At 40.7% G+C, this 21869-nt stretch overlaps 1 protein-coding gene across 2 annotated transcripts in view; it reads left to right on the top strand.

Annotated features, from left to right (window-relative positions):
• Positions 1-20891, top strand: part of ppp1r8a (protein phosphatase 1, regulatory subunit 8a) — a 52616-nt gene extending 31725 nt beyond the window's left edge. For both annotated transcript variants that reach the window (XM_060904061.1, XM_060904062.1), the window contains 5 exons: positions 1219-1372; positions 11728-11942; positions 12075-12219; positions 17945-18009; positions 20190-20891. In XM_060904061.1, coding sequence (XP_060760044.1) covers positions 1219-1372; positions 11728-11942; positions 12075-12219; positions 17945-18009; positions 20190-20549 — 939 coding nt within the window. In that variant the 3' untranslated portion in view covers positions 20550-20891. The remainder of the gene's footprint in view (positions 1-1218; positions 1373-11727; positions 11943-12074; positions 12220-17944; positions 18010-20189) is intronic.
• The last annotated feature ends 978 nt before the right edge of the window (positions 20892-21869 follow it).

The following is a 21869-nucleotide window of genomic DNA, read 5'->3' on the forward strand; positions in this document are numbered from 1 at the left end:
GAAGTCAGGTAAAGACGAGGGTTTCGTGTACTTCCGTACGTCAGTGAACAATCCTGGTGGAAGCAGGTAAACGTCGTTCTCTAAGCCTGCTAACCTCAATTTTTGCAAATACCCCTCCCTCTGCTCGCCCTGTAAATGCCCTACGTCGCTGGATAGTGAAGGTATTTTCTGCATCTCGCTCCTTTTTCTTGTATGTTCTCCGTTTGTCACCTTCCTCTAGGTACGCGCACATCTCCGATCTAGCGGCCGCCATTTTGTTCCATTCCCAGTGTGACCGCGTTCTGAGGAGCGCCGATGGGTATCCCCTAAGAAAATCGCGTTTCGGATTGGTCAAAACCCGGGACGGAACGGGACGTCACCGGTTTTAGCAACAACTGCAGGGAGGTCACTGCCCGAGCGATACGTTACGTCCCGTTCCATCCCGGGTTTTAGCAACAACCCTCGGCTCACTCCGGGAGAACTGGTGCAACTGAACTTGCTTTCCTTTTTTTTAAAAAAAAAAAATACTTTCCTTTTCTTGTTTTCTTTTTCTTTAATTGTTGGTACTGCACCCTCTTCCAATACGGGCTTATAGCCAACGCTCCTCAACAGATCAGAGGTCTCGTACGAGTTCTCAGTAAAATGTGCAGAGCAGAGGAGAAACCACTTCGTAGGCGCCCAATGTGCCCGTGAACTTCTCGCAAAACGCGTCCAAATCTTTGCAGTTTGAACATTCTTGGGCCATGAATGCAACGTAAATCCACCTTCTGTCATGTTGCTGCACCCACCAGCAACACATCTACGTGGCATGGCGATAAATTAGCTCAAAATGGAGGATCGGAGTTGCAGTCAGCTCTGTGTTTTAGTATAGCGGAAATGGCAATGAGACCGATAGACTTCCTGCTGTTACGGACGTCAAGGTCATTCACTCAGACCGCTACCTATATAAATCACTTTAATTGTAAAAATTACTATTAGATTTATTGTTAACGCTTAAAACTATTCCTGTGCCATTCTTGAGGTCTCAAGGCATTTATAAACAAAAGTGAGGCCATGGTTCTGTGTATCTCCTTTAAGGTCAATAACAGTCCAGTACTAATACTTATTAAGCGATTGTTGCATTGTTAGTATCATTCGCTCAGGATGTAGTGAAGTAAGATGATGTGTTTTAAAGATCGTCGTGCCAGTTGCTAGTCTACTTTTGCTACTTGTATCTAAGACACAGGTTTCTGTTTTTAGAAACTAATCATCGATGAGAAAAAGTTCTACTTGTTTGGGAGGAACCCAGACCACTGTGACTTCACGATAGACCATCAGTCATGCTCACGTGTCCATGCAGCACTCGTCTATCACCGGCACCTCAAGAGGGTCTTCCTCATCGACCTCAACAGCAGTAAGTGTTCATACTGACACGAGCAACGAGAAACACAACAGGTCTCAGTTTCTTCACTGAAGGCTAAAATTAGGTTTTGAAAACTCATTTGTTTGCAGTGCAGCCACATTTTTTTCCCCCCTGACAGGCAACATGTGTAGTTTCACAAGTTCTAGTTTTAGAAATATTCTTTGAATCATGGATGGATGGGAAGTTTACTGTGCTGCTGCTCAGCTTTTGAAGATAAGAGATGAGCAGGTACAGTTAGGTCCATATATATTTGGAAACTGACACAAATTTTGTTTTTTTACCTGTTTACTGAAACATATTCAAGTTATAGTTATATAATGGACATGGACATAAAGTCCAGACTTTCAGCTTTCATTTGAGGGTATCCACATTAAAATTGGATGAAGGGTTTAGGAGTTTCAGCTCCTTAACATGTGCCACGCTGTTTTTAAAGGGACCAAAAGTAATTGGACAATTGACTCGAAGGCTATTTCATGGGCAGGTGTGGGCAATTCCTTCGTTATGTCATTCTCAATTAAGCAGATAAAAGGCCTGGAGTTGATTTAAGGTGCGGTGCTTGCATTTGGAAGATTTTGCTGTGAATAAAACATGCGTTCAAAGGAGCTCTCCATGCAGGTGAAACAAGCCATCCTTAAGCTGCGAAAACAGAGAAAAAACATCCGAGAAATTGCTACACTATTAGGAGTGGCAAAATCTACAGTTTGGTACATCCTGAGAAAAAAAGAAAGCACTGGTGAACTCATCAGTGCAAAAAGACCTGGACACCCACAGAAGACAACAGTGGTGGATGATCGCAGAATAATTTCCATGGTGAAGAGAAACCCCTTCACAACAGCCAACCAAGTGAACAACACTCTCCAGGAGGTAGGTGTATCAATATCCAAATCTACCATAAAGAGAAGACTGCATGAAAGTAAATACAGAGGGTTCACTGCACGGTGCAAGCCACTCATAAGCCTCAAGAATAAAAAGGCTAGATTGGACTTTGCTAAAAAACATCTAAAAAAAGCCAGCACAGTTCTGGAAGAACATTCTTTGGACAGATGAAACCAAGATCAACCTCTACCAGAATGATGGCAAGAAAAAAGTATGGTGAAGGTGTGGTACAGCTCATGATCCAAAGTGTACCACATCATCTGTAAAACACGGCAGAGGCAGTGTGACGGCTTGGGCATGCATGGCTGCCAGTGGCACTGGGTCACTAGTGTTTATTGATGATGTGACACAGGACAGAAGCAGCCGGATGAATTCTGAGGTATTCAGAGACATACTGTGTGCTCAAATCCAGCCAAACTGATTGGTCGGCGTTTCATAATACAGATGGACAATGACCCAAAAAAACATAAAGCCAAAGCAACCCAGGAGTTTATTAAAGCAAAGAAGTGGAATATTCTTGAATGGCCAAGTCAGTCACCTGATCTCAACCCAATTGAGCATGCATTTCACTTGTTAAAGACTAAACTTCAGACAGAAAGGCCCACAAACAAACAGCAACTGAAAACCGCTGCAGTAAAGGCCTGGCAGAGCATTAAAAAGGAGGAAACACAGCGTCTGGTGATGTCCATGAGTTCAAGACTTCAGGCAGTCATTGCCAACAAAGGGTTTTCAACCAAGTATTAGAAATGAACATTTTATTTACAATTATTTAATTTGTCCAGTTACTTTTGAGCCCCTGAAATGAAGGGATTGTGTTTAAAAAATGCTTTAGTTCCTCACATTTTTATGCAATCATTTTGTTCAACCCACTGAATTAAAGCTGAAAGTCTGAACTTCAACTGCATCTGAATTGTTTTGTTCAAAATTCATTGTGGTAATGTACAGAACCAAAATTAGAAACATGTTGTCTCTGTCCAAATATTTATGGACCTAACTGTGTGTGAATGTCCTTGAGAATAATTCATATAAAAGCAAAGTTATTTCCAACATTTTCAATCATAATGATCACTTTGTTACCTATGCCAACATTGTTGGAGGAGGTTATGTTTATGTTTTTGCCTCTGTTTGCTTGTTTGTTTTGTTTGACTTTTCCCAATGTAACTCAAAAAGTAAATAATTAGTTAAATTTATATTGCGCCTTTCTCACACCCAAGGTCGCAATTGGGGGGGAGGAGTCCACCAAAAGAGGGTCAGGATGTAATTCCAATGGCGTAGCTACCCACAGTCCCACCAAAATGTGCAAGAAGATACAGTTGTGGTCAAAAGTTCACGTACAGTAACATGAATGTCATCTTGGATATGAATGTCATGGCAATATTTGGGCTTTCAGTAATTTCTTTCAACTTTTCTTTTTCTGTGGCAGAATGTACAGCGTACATCTTTAATCAAAAAAAATAGAATTTGGTGCACAAGTTTTAATTTTCTTTGGCTTTTCTGAAATCAACACGGTCAAAAATGTACATACGCTCACTTAGATTATTAATTCAGAGGTGCTGAAACTTCCAAAATGTCTCTTATCTTGCCAAGGCCGAGGTCTCTTAACTTCCTCTTAGTGATCATGATTGAGTACAGCTGGTAGCTTCTCTGTGCCTTCATAAAAAAGGTTTGTTTACAGCACTCATTGGATTGACCAACACACAGTAAAATGGGAAAGTCCAAGGAGCTCAGTGCAGATCTGAGAAAGAGGATCGCAGATATACACAACTCTGGAATGTCTCTTGGAGCCATTTCTAAACAACTGCAAATTCCAAGATCAGTTCAAACAACTGTATCCAAGTTATTGTGAGGTGTAGTCATTTTGCCAAGCCACTTTGCTTCAAGAAAACCCAAACGGTCACCCTCAGCTGAAAGGAAGTTGGTTTGGATGGTCAGGAGCAACCTGGGAACCACCATGGCACAGCCCTGCCATGAACTGGAAGCTGATGGATCACTATCTACAGTTCAGATCACCATGGACTAAGAGGCTGCTATCCAAGAAATAACCCCCTGCTCCAAAATTGGCACCTTCAAGCTTAACTACAGTTTGAAGTTGACCACACGGACAAAGAAAAAGCCTTCTGGAGGAAAGCTGTATGGTCAGATGAGACAAAGATTGAGTTGTTTGGCCACAATGACCACCATGTACAGAGGGACACTGTACCAGCTGGTGGTGTGGTAGGATCATCATGCTCTGGGGCTGTTTTGCTGCCAGTGGAACTGGTTCATTGCACAAACTGGATGGAATAATGAAGGAGGAGGACTACCTCAGAATTCTTCAGCATAAACCATCAGAAACTTGAACACGACTTGGGAGTTCCAACAGGACAATGAACCCAAACACGCATCAGAGCTGGTTGTGGAGGATAAAGCAGGCTAACATTAAGCTTAAAACAAGTCCTGACTTCAACCCTATTGAAAATATATGGAACATGCTTATAAGTCGAGTCCATGCCAAGAAAAAAAAATTAATTGAATTCTACCATGAAGAGTTGTGAAATATCCAACCAGAATTCTGCTAGAAGCTTGTTCATGGTAAACAAAAATGTTTGGTCAAGGTGAATCTTGCAAAGAGACATTTTACCCAAATATTAGGTGTGCTGTATGTATATTTTTGACCCTGTGTTGATTTCAGAAAACCCAAAGAAAATTAAAACTTGTGTACCAAATTCTAGTGTTTTTTTAATTAAAGCTGTATGCTGTACATTCTGCCACAGAAAAAGAACAGTTCAAAGAAATTACTGAAAGCCCAAATATTGCCATGACATTCATATCCAAGATGACATTCATGTCACTGTATGTAAACTTCTGACCACGACTGTAAATTCTGTAACACTACTGGGCAACATCATTCAGAACACTGTGCCAAGCACAGAAGCACCCCCACACAGAGCGCTGGACAACCCTGATGTTAAAAAGAGCAACGAGCTCACTGCAGTCCATAGTGAGGAGCACAGGCATCACCCACGGCGCACCAAGGCCTGAAGGGAACCGATGCCCAAAACTGGATCCGGAGCTATGCCACAACTGGCGGACAAAACATTTAAACTATACAAACACAAAAAAGAAAAACAAAGGGAAGAAAAGTAAAAAGCTCCGGTGAGAAGCGGCAGCCAAAACGTGCACAGCGTACTCTCAACCGGAAACAGAAATGACGGACTTGTCAAACTAGTGAACGGATTTTGATGAAATTTTGAGGAAAGGTGAGTCATGGGCCAAGGAACAATAGATTAGATTTTGATGCAAATCCGGATATGTGGCTTGGCGGAGGTATACACTCTACCGAGTGCCCTTCGAGTAATATATTAAGGTTTATTTACCTGTGAGACGATAAGAAAATGTGTGTAAACAGTTAGAAAGCATTAAATAAAAAAAATTTTCCTCGTTCTCACCTTTCTGTTCCTTCAGGTCCATTACCAACTTTGAAATTTCTCGTTTATCACTACTCATTACAGTCCAATTAGAATTACAAATACAGCAGAAATTAGTTACAGGAAATAATCAGTGTTTTTTTTTTTCCCTTAAACACAATTTCAGTGCATTTTTCTGTCCAGTATTGTAGTCGAGTCACTAAAGCTCGAGTCCAAGTCCAGTCTCGAGTCCCCAGTGTTCAAGTCCAAGTCATAAAAGAAAATTTTGAGTTGAGTCGAGTCCGAGAACAAGACTCCACCCGCACCACTTGACGGTGGCTGTTCCTGCGTTTATATGAAAGCGTCTCTGCTACTGTGTTGGACTAACGTTCCTGCTCGACCGCCCCATTTTAGTTAACAGGCTACAGATAAAAAGCTTGTTCATCGCTCAGCAAGCCCCGCCCACAATCAGCAGGCCAAATAACATGAGAGAGGGTTAACACTAGCTAGTTCATTGCTCAGCAAGCCCCGCCCACTATCAACAGAGCAATGAACATAGCATGCCACTTCCTTCTCTGGGTGGAGTCTTGCCAAATGGCGATTGAAGTTCGAGGTTGTCCCCGTCGTCTCCTCGATAGTTCTTCTACATATGGAACACACAGCAGGGCGTTTTTTCCCACTGCACGAGAAGCAAAGCGGACAATCCTAGCGGCGTTCTCTCCATGCACCATTAACGTTAGTTTGTTCCTGAACAGGTGAATGTGGATTCTCTTGGACAAAATTAGTCTAAAAGTTAATGTAGATATAAATATAAATATCTTAGGCCAAATTATGATGGCATGTTACAAAAAATTAAGAAAAAATCCAAGTCCTCATCTCCAATTTACGAGTCCAAGTCAAGTCACGAGTCCTTAAAATTGGGGCATGAGTCAGACTTAAGTACTACAAGCCTAATGGAAACATTTACATATCACGGGCGATTGCTCTAAGACAACGAGGGAGGCTCAGCCTCCTCTAAAAATGACGAACATCGTGTAGGATGAATTGCGCTAGGCTTATGTTATAGCCGACCTTATAACATTGCTATTTCAGATCCAGAATCATAGAAATATATGTGCTCAACCCAACTACAGTGCGAAATCATTCCGTTATAACTTTCCCCAGTTCGCCTAATGTGCGCGTGAGTTTTTCCCCCTCGTGACAGCGCGATGCAGCCCAGCCTCAGTGGATTGGGAGCTATGTGCTTGTCAATCTCAAAATGCAAGACGATTATTGGACAAATACTGCGAAAATGCCCGCCCACGGAGTCTCACGGACTCCCAGCCTCAATGGACTTCAACGGCATTTGGGAGCTATGCGCTTTTCAATCTCAAAATGCAAGACGGTTATTGGACAAATACTGCGAAAATGCCCACCCCACGGACTCCCAGCCTCACATGGGAGGGACATGGCAGTTCCGCGAGGAGACTGGTGATTGGTGAAAGCGGCCGGATATTTTCTTTGATTGACAGCTCGTTTCAACTATAGACAGGTACAGTGTTGCCAGATTGGGCGGTTTTAACTGCATTTTGGCGGGTTTTGAACATATTTTGAGCTGGATAACGTCAGCAGTATCTGGCGACATCAGTTCAGTCCCATGCGGATTCGCAAGTGCTGTGGTGTATTGTAAGAGATCGGCTTACATTTCAATTTCATTCATTACATACGGTTTCTACCAGCTTTTTTAGTTTGTATATATTTTCATTGTAAATAAAGTGTAAATATGGTGTTGTCAAGTTTGCTATCTTAGTTCCAGAAATTTCGTTTATTTGAGCGACTGAACTTGAACTTGAGGGGGCTAGTCAGCTAGCAAGAAAGCTGCACACGGATGCCAAGCATTGCTGATTTAATTTTGGCGAAGCCATTTGCCAGTCTTCCTTTCGAGGAAAAAATTAAAATTAAAGAGCAGGGTAGACCAACGCCTCAAATTGACTTGGTGAAAAAGGTAGGGAATAATACTCGTTCCTTTCAGCTCTCCTGGTACGAGAAAGTGAATTGGCTAACAGCAAGTGACCCACATCAACAACAGTAAATAGGCTACTTTAGTAATATGTCATGGATGGACCAAAAATATAGAATCTATTTAAAATGTTTATGCTGAGTATATTATATTGGAATATCTGTTTTTCTGGATATGAATTAAACACAGCTACAATTTGGAAAACATTTTTAAACAAAAACACAGCCGAGGTCAATTTTTAAACAACATGCCACAATTTTAAAATATAAAATGTTAAAATATACCCCCCAACACCACCATCATGTATATTGGACAGTAGGCTAATGGGCCAAAAGAACCTGTTATTTCACAGTTTGTGACCCTGCCAACAATCAGCCAGATCAGAGGCAAGAGTATGGGCAAAATTGATGTGTTTTTCTTTTAAAATCTGGAAATATCGTAACCGACCAGCCTCCCCTGTTTGAAAGACTACCAGCCGCCACTGTTACATATGCAGTTTATTGACACAAAGCCCTGTCCATGGACCTCCATTATCCACTCGCTGGCCACTTTATTAGGAACACCTGCTTATTTGTGCGATCATTCAAATTGGGGAAAATCAGGGAACTGGTTCAGGAAGGTTATGGCAACTGAAATAGCCACTTGTTACAACCGTGGTGAAAAGAAAAGCATCTCGGATCACACAGCACGCCAGACCTCTAGGTGGAGAAGCTATAACAGCACAAGGCTACATTTAGGTTTCAATCCTCACAGCCAAAAACAGGAATCTGAGGCTGTCATGGACACCGGCTCAAGTGGATCTCCTATTTCCAATGCTTTTTTTTTGGCTAGTTTCAGTTCTCTTCAAGGGGTTTCTGGGTGGTTCTCCACTATAGTTGCAAATTGGGATATGGACCTTGAGCAAACTGATAAGTTCATAAGGCAGAATTCTGGTAGCCAATTTTGGAGTTTTATCAAAGTATCTTCTTATTGCTCGATATGGCAAAATTCAAGGTCAAAGGTCAAGGTCATTTCAAGGTCAAGGTTGCCCTTGTCTCTGTCAGTACACAAACAGGTCTCTGAAATGCCTAATAAATCCATAATCTCTGACCAAAATCAAAATGTAATTGACCCCAATTACAAATCTGGGCCTTACTATAAATAATTCTATTTGAAAATGTATATTTATCACAATAGAACAATAAATAAAATAAAACTTAAAATGTATTTATATTTGCATAATGATATTTATATACAGTATATTATGTATATTTCTTATTCATATATATTTTATTATTTATATATATGAGTGATTCCACGCTTATGGGTACTGAAATGGGGGCATGAACTTATTTTTAAAAATTCACCTAAAACCATTTCTTTTTTTACCATCAGGTCACAAAACATGTAACCTTTAATGAATGATATGTTAAAAGATAACTTTAATTTTCTGAGATGTAATAAAAACATATTTATATGCCAAAGTCAAGCCTATGAGTTCCAAAATGATGTCTGTTACATTACTTCTGTTACGATTGTCCATCTCGCGTCTGTTACAAATTAATTACAATCTAGCTATATACCATGTTAATCTTATTGAAAGAATGTGTATGTTTATTCTACTACACATGTTTATTAATTATATTTGCTAAAACATCACCTTCCTATGTTTCAAAAAGTAATTCTACATTGTTAAAATTGAGAATATATATGTCCACAACACTTCTGTTACGTTCTGACTTTGGCATATAAATATGTTTTTATTACATCTCAGAAAATTAAAGTTATCTTTTAACATATCATTCATTAAAGATTGCATGTTTTGTGACCTGATGGTAAAAAAAAGAAATGGTTTTAGGTGAATTTTTAAAAATAAGTTCATGTCCCCATTTCAGTACCCATAAGCGTGGAATCACTCATATATATTTATATTTATATTTTATTATCTATTTATATTTACTCTATGGATCACCATCAAATTAGAAAACCCTCAACAAGTACAGGTGGTGTGAAAAAATATTAGAACAGTGACCACCAACTCAATAGATTTTCTTAATATTGGCCCCCTTTATTATTGACAATTGAGTTTTTAGACATGATCAACTCTTCCTGGTGTACTAGTACATACCTTCCTTGGGATTCACCTAGCCATTTTCAACCAAAGATCAATCATTCAACCAGGTAGTAAGTAGGGGAAGCTGGAAGTAAAATTAGCAGTTTGTAAAAGGTGAGTACGGGGGGGAGAGGGGCAAATTCAAATTTTTAAGTCAGTACACAGACACTCTCAGAAATTGACTAGGCCTGATCAGAAAACCTTTAAAGATATCCTGGTAGGATACATGTACTAGGTATAGGCCTATATACTAGTAGGTTGACAAAAGGGATCGAGAGACATCAAACTGTCATCCTATCAAATTGGTCAATACACTAACACAATAGTCAGTACACAAACAGACCCCGGTGTTAGGTGGGGTTTACATTAGACCGTATCAGCAGATCATCAGATTAACGTTTTTAAAACGATTAGCGTGCACACAGCAACACCAATACACGATTAGCGTGCACACAGCAACACCAATACACGGATACGCTCGGCTCCGCAGGCATCCTGTGCTCCAAATCACTCCGCCCTGAACAGTGAGTGCCCTCTGGAGGGTGCGCACTCCGGCCCTGCGCAGCTCACACAGCGCGCGAGTATAGCGCACAAGCAGTGATTCAGGACTGAGCCGCTGTGTGTGTGATCCCAGCGCATATCACTTACCACTTGCAAGTGGAAGGATGGCAAGCCTAAAGACAATCATAACTACACAATGGGCAGTATTTGCATCAGTATTTGCAGTATTTTCATACTTTTATACTCTTTAATGAAAGGTGATACAAGGCGGAAGTCCGCGCCGTTTTTCAGCAGTCGCGTCACATGACCAACGCCAGCGAATCAGGAAGGTGGATGTCACAGTGACGTTGTCCAATGACGACGCCAGCTAGAGCTCAGCACAGCGTATCCGCGTATCCACGTATTCTCAATGTTTACACAGCACCAGACCAGACACGATCTAGATTGAATACGTGGACCCTGGCAGATTCCCGTTTCCAGGCGTTTTAATGTAAACGGACAGTGCATCCGCGAAGAAAACGAGACAGATACGGTCTAATATAAACTTGGCCTTAGTGTATGGACTGTTAGTGTATGGACAAATAGTTCATCATCTGGTCACCAGGGTGCAGATGTGTATATGATGCCTGTGCATTGTAGTCTAGTTGAAAGGTCTTCTAACTCACATTCATGACACAAACATGTTTTCATGACAAAGCTGGGCCTACATCATTCTAGAAGTGTTAGTGTATTGACTGCTATTATAAATTCTGTTAAAAATTGCCATACAAACCTGAACAATGCTGGAAAACTACCACAATATGAAATTCAATGTTTTCCTCCCTTGAACTTGTGGGACTCCCACAATGCACTGCAGTCATCTCATTAGAATAGTTCTGTCCATTTTCCCCAGGTGTCTCTAGTAGTTAGTACTGTTAGCGTACTGACTTAATTACTTGGGACACCAAAAATCAATTTCTTGGCGGGAAAATTTCTGACTAGTATTGGAAATATTTTCAAAATGTGCTTTTCTTCATGCTGCATGGACAATATTGATCATATTTAAATGGGTGACACAAAATAATAATACCAATAAATATTTTTCAGCAAGGGTTTATTTTCCTTCTGGGATGTATGAGACACGCATTTTGGACCCCCTTGGGTACTTCCAATGAAAAATTCTACCAACACTATTATATTTGAGTGGATAAAATTTAATATCAATTAATTTTTATAATCAATAGGAAAGCATATGAACACAGACACCCTGATTTTATTTAAAGGCCTGGTCTCAGAAGGCCAGGTTAAGTGAGGTGACACCAATTTGCAACTATAGTGGAGAACCACCCTTCTCAAAATAGTCACTAGATAGTTGCGTAATGGTAAGCTATGATATAGCCTGTTGAGTTAATAATTTTTTTTTTTGATGTGATTATTGATGCTGTAATGCTCTACCAACATCTACGCTCACAAGCCACTGCTGTAACTGCCGTCATGTTTTTTCCTTTTCCAGCCCATGGCACTTTTTTGGGCAGAATTCGTCTGGAGCCCCAGAAACCTCAGCAGGTTCCCATCGACTCGACTATGTCGTTTGGGGCGTCCACGCGAGTGTACACACTGAGAGAGAAGCCTCAGGCGCAGCCCAGCACTACAGCAGGTGACAGCGGTATAGAGGACGAAGAGCTGAAAGGACTGCTCGGCTTGCCGGAAGAAGAGACCGAGCTAGATGTATGTTATTTATCTTGGTGTGTAGGCAGACAGAGATATATTTAACGTCCCACAGAGAAAAGAGAGGTTTCTTCTCGGAGATAAACGAATGGAAGTGCTCGTTCTCCTTTTAATGCTGATATTCTCATGCAGAACCTGACAGAGTTCAACACGGCACACAACAAGCGCATATCTACTCTCACCATCGAGGAGGGCAACCTGGACATCCAGAGGCCCAAGAGGAAGAGGAGAAGCTCGCGAGTGTCCTTCAGCGAGGAAGAAGAGATCATTAACCCTGGTATATATGGAGTACATAAACACAAACTTAATGGTGACGTTGCTCCAGTATTTTTAGTTATATTATAATCCGCAGATGCAGAAAAAGTTTTTCTAAACCACAAAACTCAGGCCTGCTTGCTTAATAATACTAAAGCTGTATAATTATTTTTAGTCATGTTCATGATTTCGGCCTTTCTTAATTAATTAAACATAATTGAATATGATATTGGTGAGCTTGGTAGAATTATCTGGTTAATGTCAGATTGAATATGAGCTGCTATATTTTTTTCTTTTTAATTAATTGACTGGGTCTTTCTTCTCAGTTATTGATTTAATCAGCTGCATCATCTGGGGACTCATGATTTATCTAAGGAATAAATGATTGTAATATACAGTACTGTGCAAAAGTCTGAGGCACATGTACAGAAATGCTGTCAAGAAAAAATGGCTTCAAAAATAATGACATTTTTAAACGTTTAAAAAAATACGATAAACAATAATTAGCAAGCCATAATAAATGAAACAAAGTCAATATTTGGTGCGAGATGAGTCGATCCTTTGGTTTAAAAAATAAGAAATCGTAGTCTGAGGTACAGTGAGTGCAGTTTTCTGCGGAAATGAGCTGTAGGTTTTACTGAGCGTCCTACAGAACCAGCCCCAGTTCTTCTGGACACTTTGACTGTCACACTCGCGTCTTCATTTTGCACCAAAACCCAGCAGCCTTCATTATGGTTTTTCTTTTTTAATCTGAAAAGTGCTCTCTTATGTAATATGCTGCTCGGATACAAACTTTTCTATTTCTGTAACATTTAATTATGTGCTGGAAAAAAGCAAACGTTTGGACTCTAAAATGTTGTTGTAATGTTTTGACTCAATGAAAAAGTCTAAATCTATAGCAAAGTTTGTATGAAAAAAATAAGGGGGGTTAAGACTTTTTCACAGTACTTTAATCAGAAACGTACATTCGTATTAATAGGCTCAAGTGATGGTCCATAACATTAAATGCAACTAGAAATAGATCAAATGTATGTTTAATCTTTTAGAAAATAGACATTTTCTAGTCTTGGCAAATTGTTGTGGTATAAGAAGAATAAAAGACTTGGACATGTGATGTCATAGGAAAATATTCAACTTTAAGGTGCTAACCGTGATTAATGTGCCATTCTTTCCACCCCTCCCCCTGGAATTTCTGGACTTTCACTCGTTATTTCTTGTTTCAAAGCTACAGTGGTGCTTGAAAGTTTGTGAACCCTTTAGAATTTTCTATATTTCTGCATAAATATGACCAAAAACATCATCAGACTTTCACACAAGTCCTAGAAGTAGATAAAGAGAACCCAGTTAAACAAATGAGACAAAAATATTATACTTGGTCATTTATTTATTGAGGAAAACGATCCAATATTACATATCTGTGAGTGGCAAAAGTATGTGAACCTCTAGGATTAGCGGTTAATTTGAAGGTGAAATTAGAGTCAGGTGTTTTCAATTAATGGGATGACAATCAGGTGTGAGTGGGCACCCTGTTTTATTTAAAGAACAGGGATCTATCAAAGTCTGATCTTCACAACACATGTTTGTGGAAGTGTATCATGGCACGAACAAAGGAGATTTCTGAGGACCTCAGAAAAAGCGTTGTTGATGCTCATCAGGCTGGAAAAGGTTACAAAACCATCTCTAAAGAGTTTGGACTCCACCAATCCACAGTCAGACAGATTGTGTACAAATGGAGGAAATTCAAGACCATCGTTACCCTCCCCAGGAGTGGTCGACCAACAAAGATCACTCCAAGAGCAAGGCGTGCAATAGTCGGAGAGGTCACAAAGGACCCCAGGGTGACTTCTAAGCAACTGAAGGCCTCTCTCACATTGGCTAATGTTCATGAGTCCACCATCAGGAGAACACTGAACAACAATGGTGTGCATGGCAGGATTGCAAGGAGAAAGCCACTGCTCTCCAAAAAGAACATTGCTGCTCGTCTGCAGTTTGCTAAAGATCACGTGGACAAGCCAGAAGGCTATTGGAAAAATGTTTTGTGGATGGATGAGACCAAAATCGAACTTTTTGGTTTAAATGAGAAGCTTTATGTTTAAAGAAAGGAAAACAGTGCATTCCAGCATAAGAACCTTATCCCATCTGTAAAACATGGTGGTGGTAGTATCATGATTTGGGCCTGTTTTGCTGCATCTGGGCCAGGACAGCTTGCCATCATTGACGGAACAATGAATTCTGAATTATACCAGCGAATTCTAAAGGAAAATGTCAGAACATCTGTCCATGAACTGAATCTCAAGAGAAGGTGGGTCATGCAGCAATACAACGACCCTAAGCACACAAGTCACTCTACCAAAGAATGGTTAAAGAAGAATACAGTTAATGTTTTGGAATGGCCAAGTCAAAGTCCTGACCTTAATCCAATCGAAATGTTGTGGAAGGACCTGAAGCAAGCAGTTCATGTGAGGAAACCCACCAACATCCCAGAGTTGAAGCTGTTCTGTACGGAGGAATGGGCTAAAATTCCTCCAAGCCGGTGTGCAGGACTGATCAACAGTTACCGGAAACGTTTAGTTGCAGTTATTGCTGCACAAGGGGGTCACGCCAGATACTGAAAGCAAAGGTTCACATACTTTTGCCACTCACAGATATGTAATATTGGATCATTTTCCTCAATAAATAAATGACCAATTATAATATTTTTGTCTCATTTGTTTAACTGGATTCTCTTTATCTACTTTTAGGACTTGTGTGAAAGTCTGATGATGTTTTAGGTCATATTTATGCAGAAATATAGAAAATTCTAAAGGGTTCACAAACTTTCAAGCACCACTGTATTCTTGAACAGTACATGTAGTTTCTGCATGGCACGGTATGTTAGATATTATTCGATCCACATTCACTGGATATGAGCAATGGCACGCTCTGATTGGCTACGCTACTACTAGGATATCAGCTCCTATACCATGAGTAGGTAAAAACAAAATGGCGGCGTGTGTTGCTGAACTAACCGAGGACTAATTAAAGTGAATTGGCTTTTCGATTTCATAAAATCAGTGAAATTTAGTTCCCTCTGAAATGTGGTCATTGTGATATATGTTTATTTCTGTAATATCTCACAAAATATCAGGCCATTCTGTGGCTGGGAAGTTATTTAATTTGAGGGGATTAAAGCAAATAATGTGCATGAAATCACTCGCTTCTTCGCGCAGTCAAGCAGACAGAGGAAGTGTGTGCGTGTATGCGCAGGTTTACCTTTGACTGTGCACTGACAGTGCACACAGTGCACACATTCTGTCACTAAACGAACAGCTGATCACACCGAGGTGCTCGCTGAGCGCCGATTATTTTTTAGTTCGGTCCTGCATTTCCTTTCCTTCGTATATAACATAACGTCTTTTCTTCTCGCTTTCTGTTACTGTAGTCGGTCTTTCACGTTTCATTCGCACACTCACGTCCTCCATTTTTCTGTCCTGTTTCAAATTTGTATCCCACAATGCCTTGCATGAACTGGGAAAACCCACTACGTGATGTATGACGCAGTATCTTGTATTGCGTCATGGTGAAGCAGGAAAAAATAGCAGAGAATTTAGAGCCATGTGGCCTTAAATTCATTAATTGTTCTATTTAAAAAAAACTAATCAAATTGGAAGTCTGTGATTCGAATTCAGTAGCTTTTGTTCACTAAACAAAAATAATTGGGTGTCGGGGAAAATTGTTTTTATGACTTAAACTTGAAAAATCTGACAAGCAGTCTAGCTTTAAAAAGATCCTAGAGAATGAGAAAATGCCAAATGAATGGAGAAAGAGTGTGCTAGTCCCAATATACAAGAATAAGGGAGCTGTACAGAGCTGCAGTAATTACAGAGGGATAAAATTGATGAGCCACACCATGAAGCTATGGGAAAGGGTATTGGAGGCGAGATTGAGAAGAGAAGTAGCAATCTGTGAACAGCAGTACGGGTTTATGCCAAGGAAGAGCACGTCGGATGCAATTTTTGCTTTAAGAATGTTAATGGAGAAGTATAGAGAAGGCCAGAGAAAGCTACATTGTGTGTTTGTAGACCTGGAGAAGGCATACGATAGAGTGCCGAGAGATGAGTTATGGTATTGTATGAGAAAGTGTGGGGTGAATGAGAAGTATATCAGAGTGGTGCAAGACATGTATGAGAACAGTGAAACAGCAGCGAGGTGTGCAGTTGGAACGACTGAATGGTTCAAGGTGAAGGTGCGACTTCATCAAGTATCTGCTTTGAGTCCTTTCTTGTTTGCCATAGTGATGGATAGCTTGACAGACGAAGTGAGGCAAGAGTCACCATGGAACATGATGTTTGTGGATGATATTGTGATATGTGGTGAAAGTAGAAAGGAGGTTGAGTTGGGTTTGGAGAGATGGAGGGAGGCATTGGAACAAAGAGGAATGAAGGTGAGCAGGAGCAAAACAGAATACATGTGCATCAATGAGAATGGGGATGAGAGTGTAGTGAAGATGCAAGGAGTAGACGTAAAGAAAGTTGGTGAATTCATGTACCTGGGGTCAACTGTGCAGGAAAATGGGGGCTGCGATAGTGAGGTGAGAAAGAGAGTGCAGGCAGGGTGGAGCAGTTGGAGAAGGATTTCGGGAGTCATTTGTGATAGGAAAGTCCCAGCACAAGTGAAAGGTAAGATGTATAAGACGGTAGTGAGACCAGCTGTGATGTGCGGATTGGAGACTGTACCCTTAACGAAGAGACAGGAGGCAAAGTTGGAGGTGGCGGAGTTGAGGATGTTAAGGTTTGCGATGGGAGTGACGAGGTTGGACAGGATAAGGAACGAGCACATCAGAGGAACAGCACATGTGGAGAGCGTGGGAATTAAGCTAAGAGAGATGAGACTGAGATGGTATGGGCACATCCTGAGAAGAGATGCAGAGCATGTTGGAAGGAGAATGTTGAGGATGGAGCTGCCAGGCACACGAAAATGAGGAGATACATGGATGTGGTGAGAGAGGACATAAAAGTGACAGGTGTGGTAGAGAAGGATGCGGAAGACAGGGAGCAATGGAGACTAAAGATCCGCTGTGGCGACCCCTAATCGGGAGCAGCCAAAAGAAGTAGTAGTCTAGCTTTAAAAAACGCTGCTCGAAAACAAAACCCCCCAAAATACAAAAAAAGCAACAAAATATGGAATAAAAGTATTTGATCGAAAGAACATTACAATTTTTTTTTTCAAGAATTATTATAGCATTTTTCACAAATTGCTCCTGTCATTTCACTGGTTTGTTTACATTCTAAGCGGAAATGATTTTGTCGGACGTTTTGTATAAAGTTTTTATTTATTTAATTTGCAAAAAATAAAAATGCTCTGTTTCTCAAAATCCAGTGAATGTGGATAGAATAAGAGTTATTCCACTCAATCTCGTCGTACATGGCTTATAGCCAACTTGGTGCTACGCGCCTCGTCGGCTATCAGCTCATGTACGACTCGATTTCGTGGGATAATTAAGTATAACAGTACACACTATTGATCCTTAGGCAGTTAATAAAGTGTTTAATTTGATCCTAATTGGCATTTAGACAACCTGGCAAATATGCTCTAGCTGTGTTTTAGATATATTGCATCATAATACACACTAACACACACTCGCGCGCGCACACACATGAGCATGAAGTATTTTATTCATAATTTTTCATCCATTTTTATTATTAGTCTGATAAAATGAGAAATATGTAATAGTTTGTTGACTGTCCTGTCTGTTTTTGTGTTCACAGAGGATATTGACCCATCGGTTGGTCGTTTCAGAAACATGGTGCAGACCGCAGTTGTACCCTTAAAGGTAAATAAAGTCCTGTGTTCAGTGTATTATCTGAAACTAAAAGAAATGTTCACAGCCTGGTTATAGTTCCTGGATCAGAGATGTTTCTTCGAAGGCCACAGCACTTCAAAAGTTTAAACAAAGTAGAACAATGCATTCTGTAATGATTAGCTAATCAACTTCGTCAGCAAATTAATGACTCATTTCATACCCTTTCCTTGTATACATTCCAAACACATTATATCCATTTTTTAGAAATCTGTGCAATGAAGGATTTTAGATTCGGCAGCCCAGACAAGTATTTCATCTCATATTGTTTAAATTTATTCTTAAAGTGTATGCTCTTACCAAGAAAATACACTCACTATTATGCACTGTAATCACTATTATCACAAACTGCATGAATATTGTGACAGTGAATTATGTGACCAATAAATACTGTTAAGACATGACTGTGAGAATGAAGTGAAAATGGCAAATAACATGAGAAAATAATCCTGTTTCAACAATTGTCCTCAACAGAAAGGAAGTACTGTACAGCCTTTGTGTTAGTCTCATCTCATCTCATTATCTGTAGCCGCTTTATCCTGTTCTACAGGGTCGCAGGCAAGCTGGAGCCTATCCCAGCTGACTACGGACGAAAGGCGGGGTACACCCTGGACAAGTTGCCAGGTCATCACAGGGCTGACACATACTGTAGACACAGACAACCATTCACACTCAGATTCACACCTACGGTCAATTTAGAGTCACCAGTTAACCTAACATGCATGTCTTTGGACTGTGGGGGAAACCGGAGCACCCGGAGGAAACCCACGCGGACACGGGGAGAACATGCAAACTCCGTACAGAAAGGCCCTCGCCGGCCACGGGGCTCGAACCTGGACCTTCTTGCTGTGAGGCGACAGCGCTAACCAGTACACCACCGTGCCGCCCCTTTGTGTTAGTAAAATAAATAAATAGATAGAAAGGAAGAAGAAATGTATGAAAGATGCACTGTTTAAGAGAAAAACTGGAATAATCTCCGTTGAAATAATTCTAGTAGTAAAAGAGACGTTAAAAAAAAACGATTAGAGACTGGACTGGAAAAGGAAAAAAAATAACAGTGAAGCGGAGTGCTATAAAGATATGTAAGGAATGAGGGTAAAGGTGGAAAAAAATAAGAGGAGGTAATGAAAGGGAGGAAAAAAGTCAGGAGATATTTTTGTTGGGGCAGATTTGATCAACTATGACAGTTTAACACACAAGCCAGATACACGCGATGTGAGTGGTAAGATGGTGGCCAGATGGCTTCACTCATCTCTACAGCGGCGAATAGGCTCTGAGCTCTCCAGATTTTATATAGAGCTCAGTAACCGTGACCTCTAAGTATTCAGTTCCACTGATTTAAAAAAAAAAATCGAAGGTAAGAATTTGTCCTTTATTATGTTTTTGGAAACGAGCTCTTCAGATTTGGATTTGAGTTCAGGTCTAGGATCAGATTGCATGCTGCTGGTGAAGTGAAGGACCCTTGGGGCTGAGTCTGTTATGAGACCGAAGGAATATAAATGCAAGCACAGTCTGTCACAGAATCTTATTATTTACTGTGGCTTGGTTTGACCACAAAACATGAACAGTATTTTACATTGTGTAGTGTTACTGTGTAGTAATGGTAAGACAGTAAATACAAAAATGAATGCACCTTTTAAACGTGTAATTATAATTATTTTGGAGACCTGTGAAGTTATTAGATCCCATTACTCATGCTGTAGTCACAATATTAAACTTATTTACTCTCCTTTGCTTGGTCTTGCCTCACAGCAAGAAGGTTCTGGGTTCGAGCCCAGTGGCCGACGGGGGCCTTTCTGTGTGGAGTTTACATGTTCTCCCCGTGTCTGTGTGGGTTTCCTCCGGGTGCTCCGGTTTCCCCCACAGTCCAAAAACATGCAGGTTAGGTTAACTGGTGGCTCTAAATTGACCGTAGGTGTGAATGTGAGTGTGAATGGTTGTTTGTCTCTGTGTCAGCCCTGCGATGACCTGGCGACTTGTCCAGGTTGAACCCCACCTCTCACCCATAGTTAGCTGGGATAGGCTCCAGCTTGCCCGCGACCCTGCACAGGATAAGTAGATACGGATAATAGATGGATGGATGGTTGGTTCTGTGTAAGCTATTTCCCAACAGTCACTCTTCTGTCATTTTGTTGTCCCCATTGTCATTATAGAAGAAGAAATCCGAGGGACATGGCACCCTTGGTGTGGAGGACAATACGGTACGTCGTTTCCAGAACTTCCCCCTCAGCTCAGGCCTTTACGGTGACCTACCCCCTGCTAGTCATGAGGCAAGCACCCAGAACAACGAGCACCAAACAGGGTCGGCCATCTTGAGCGGCGTCCCTCTACCCTACCCCAACCCAGCTCCAGAGGTGGACGTCTTCACCCCTACAGCACAGCCGGCAGCCATGTTGAAACCAAGCCCCGCCCCTGGACCGTACACAGCCGAATCTATGAACGAGCCACGCAAGAAGAAGTATGCCAAGGAGGCATGGCCTGGAAAGAAACCCACACCTTCACTACTCATCTAATCCGTGTTGTTGGATGGTGTGATGACCTGTACTTGACTTTTACAAACTAAACGCTTGTAAAAGTTCCAAAATTGTATTTTTCTTAAAAAAAACAAACAAAGAAAACACCTCAGTCATGTCTCAGTATCAGAATCTTCTAAAAGAGAGCGTAATTCATTATAAATTATAGTTAATGTCATAGCAGAGTAACAATGTTTCCTAGAGACTTACATAAACAACTCCTTTGGTATTGTAGGTTCTTTACTGAGGTGTTTTAATACTGTTATGGATGTGTTACAACACGTTTTCTGTTTGTTACCCAATGCAGATCACAGCATACCATTGAAATAGCAGATGACTACAGTCCCCTCCAAAAGTATTGGAACGGCCTTGACCTTGCCGTTCCAATACTTTTGGAGGGGACTGTGTAAGGCTACAATCAGTAGATTAAATTTTAACGCTCAGTCATCAAGTATGGTACACTAACTACTTACCTGAGTTGTAACATTTTACCTTCGTGAATCTAAATGTCAACATGACAGTTTCTGTAATGCAAGAACAGGACAAATCCTTCTTTCGCCGTTTATTAAACGGTTCCAGTATCAGAGTGTATAGACCTGAGTTTGTTTAGTGCGTTTTTATATTTTTATATCCAAGTATATGTTATAAAATGGTGCGTGAAAAGAGCAGAGAAAATGATTGTAGGAATCCCTAACTTTGTTTATTTATCTAATAAAAGGATTCCTTTCTATAATGCCGGATGTGTGGGTTGTAATGGAGATGGTTCCTGGAAGTCGAGCTGGACGTTCATTCCCTTGAGGCATCTCGCTTCTCTAATGGGTTTCTCTGTGTGCCATTTTGAAAATGGACTAGTTATAATTTATCCTGAGGTAATGAGGCAAATGAAAGTGTCCCAGGCTTTAAGAATTCCCCGTGGACATCATATTGTCGATGAGTAGGAGTTTTTCCTTCTGGTTTATATCATTGAGGAGGTTCAAAAATACAGCATTCTGGGCTAGTGTTGAAATTGCGCTTTGTGCCATGCTATTGTGAAAGCTGTCAATTCACTAGAGGGAGGAAGGGGTGTAGTAGTTACCAGTCCTCCTGTTTTAATGTGAATTGAATATGTGAAGCAGAAGGAAAAGGAAATGCTTAAATATATGCTTGGCTGAGGTGGGGAGGTTGGGAGATTACTTCGGAATCCACTTCAGATTATTCACATAACATTCACTACCTCTACCAGCTTGGTTGAAGGAGGTCATGTTTACTCCTCCGTTTGTTTGCCTGTTCCCAATGTAACTTAAAATGTAGTGAACATGTTTTGGTGAAATTTGGAGGAAA

This window comes from Neoarius graeffei, chromosome 22, assembly GCF_027579695.1.
Source record: "Neoarius graeffei isolate fNeoGra1 chromosome 22, fNeoGra1.pri, whole genome shotgun sequence".
NCBI classification, from domain to species: Eukaryota; Metazoa; Chordata; class Actinopteri; order Siluriformes; family Ariidae; genus Neoarius; species Neoarius graeffei.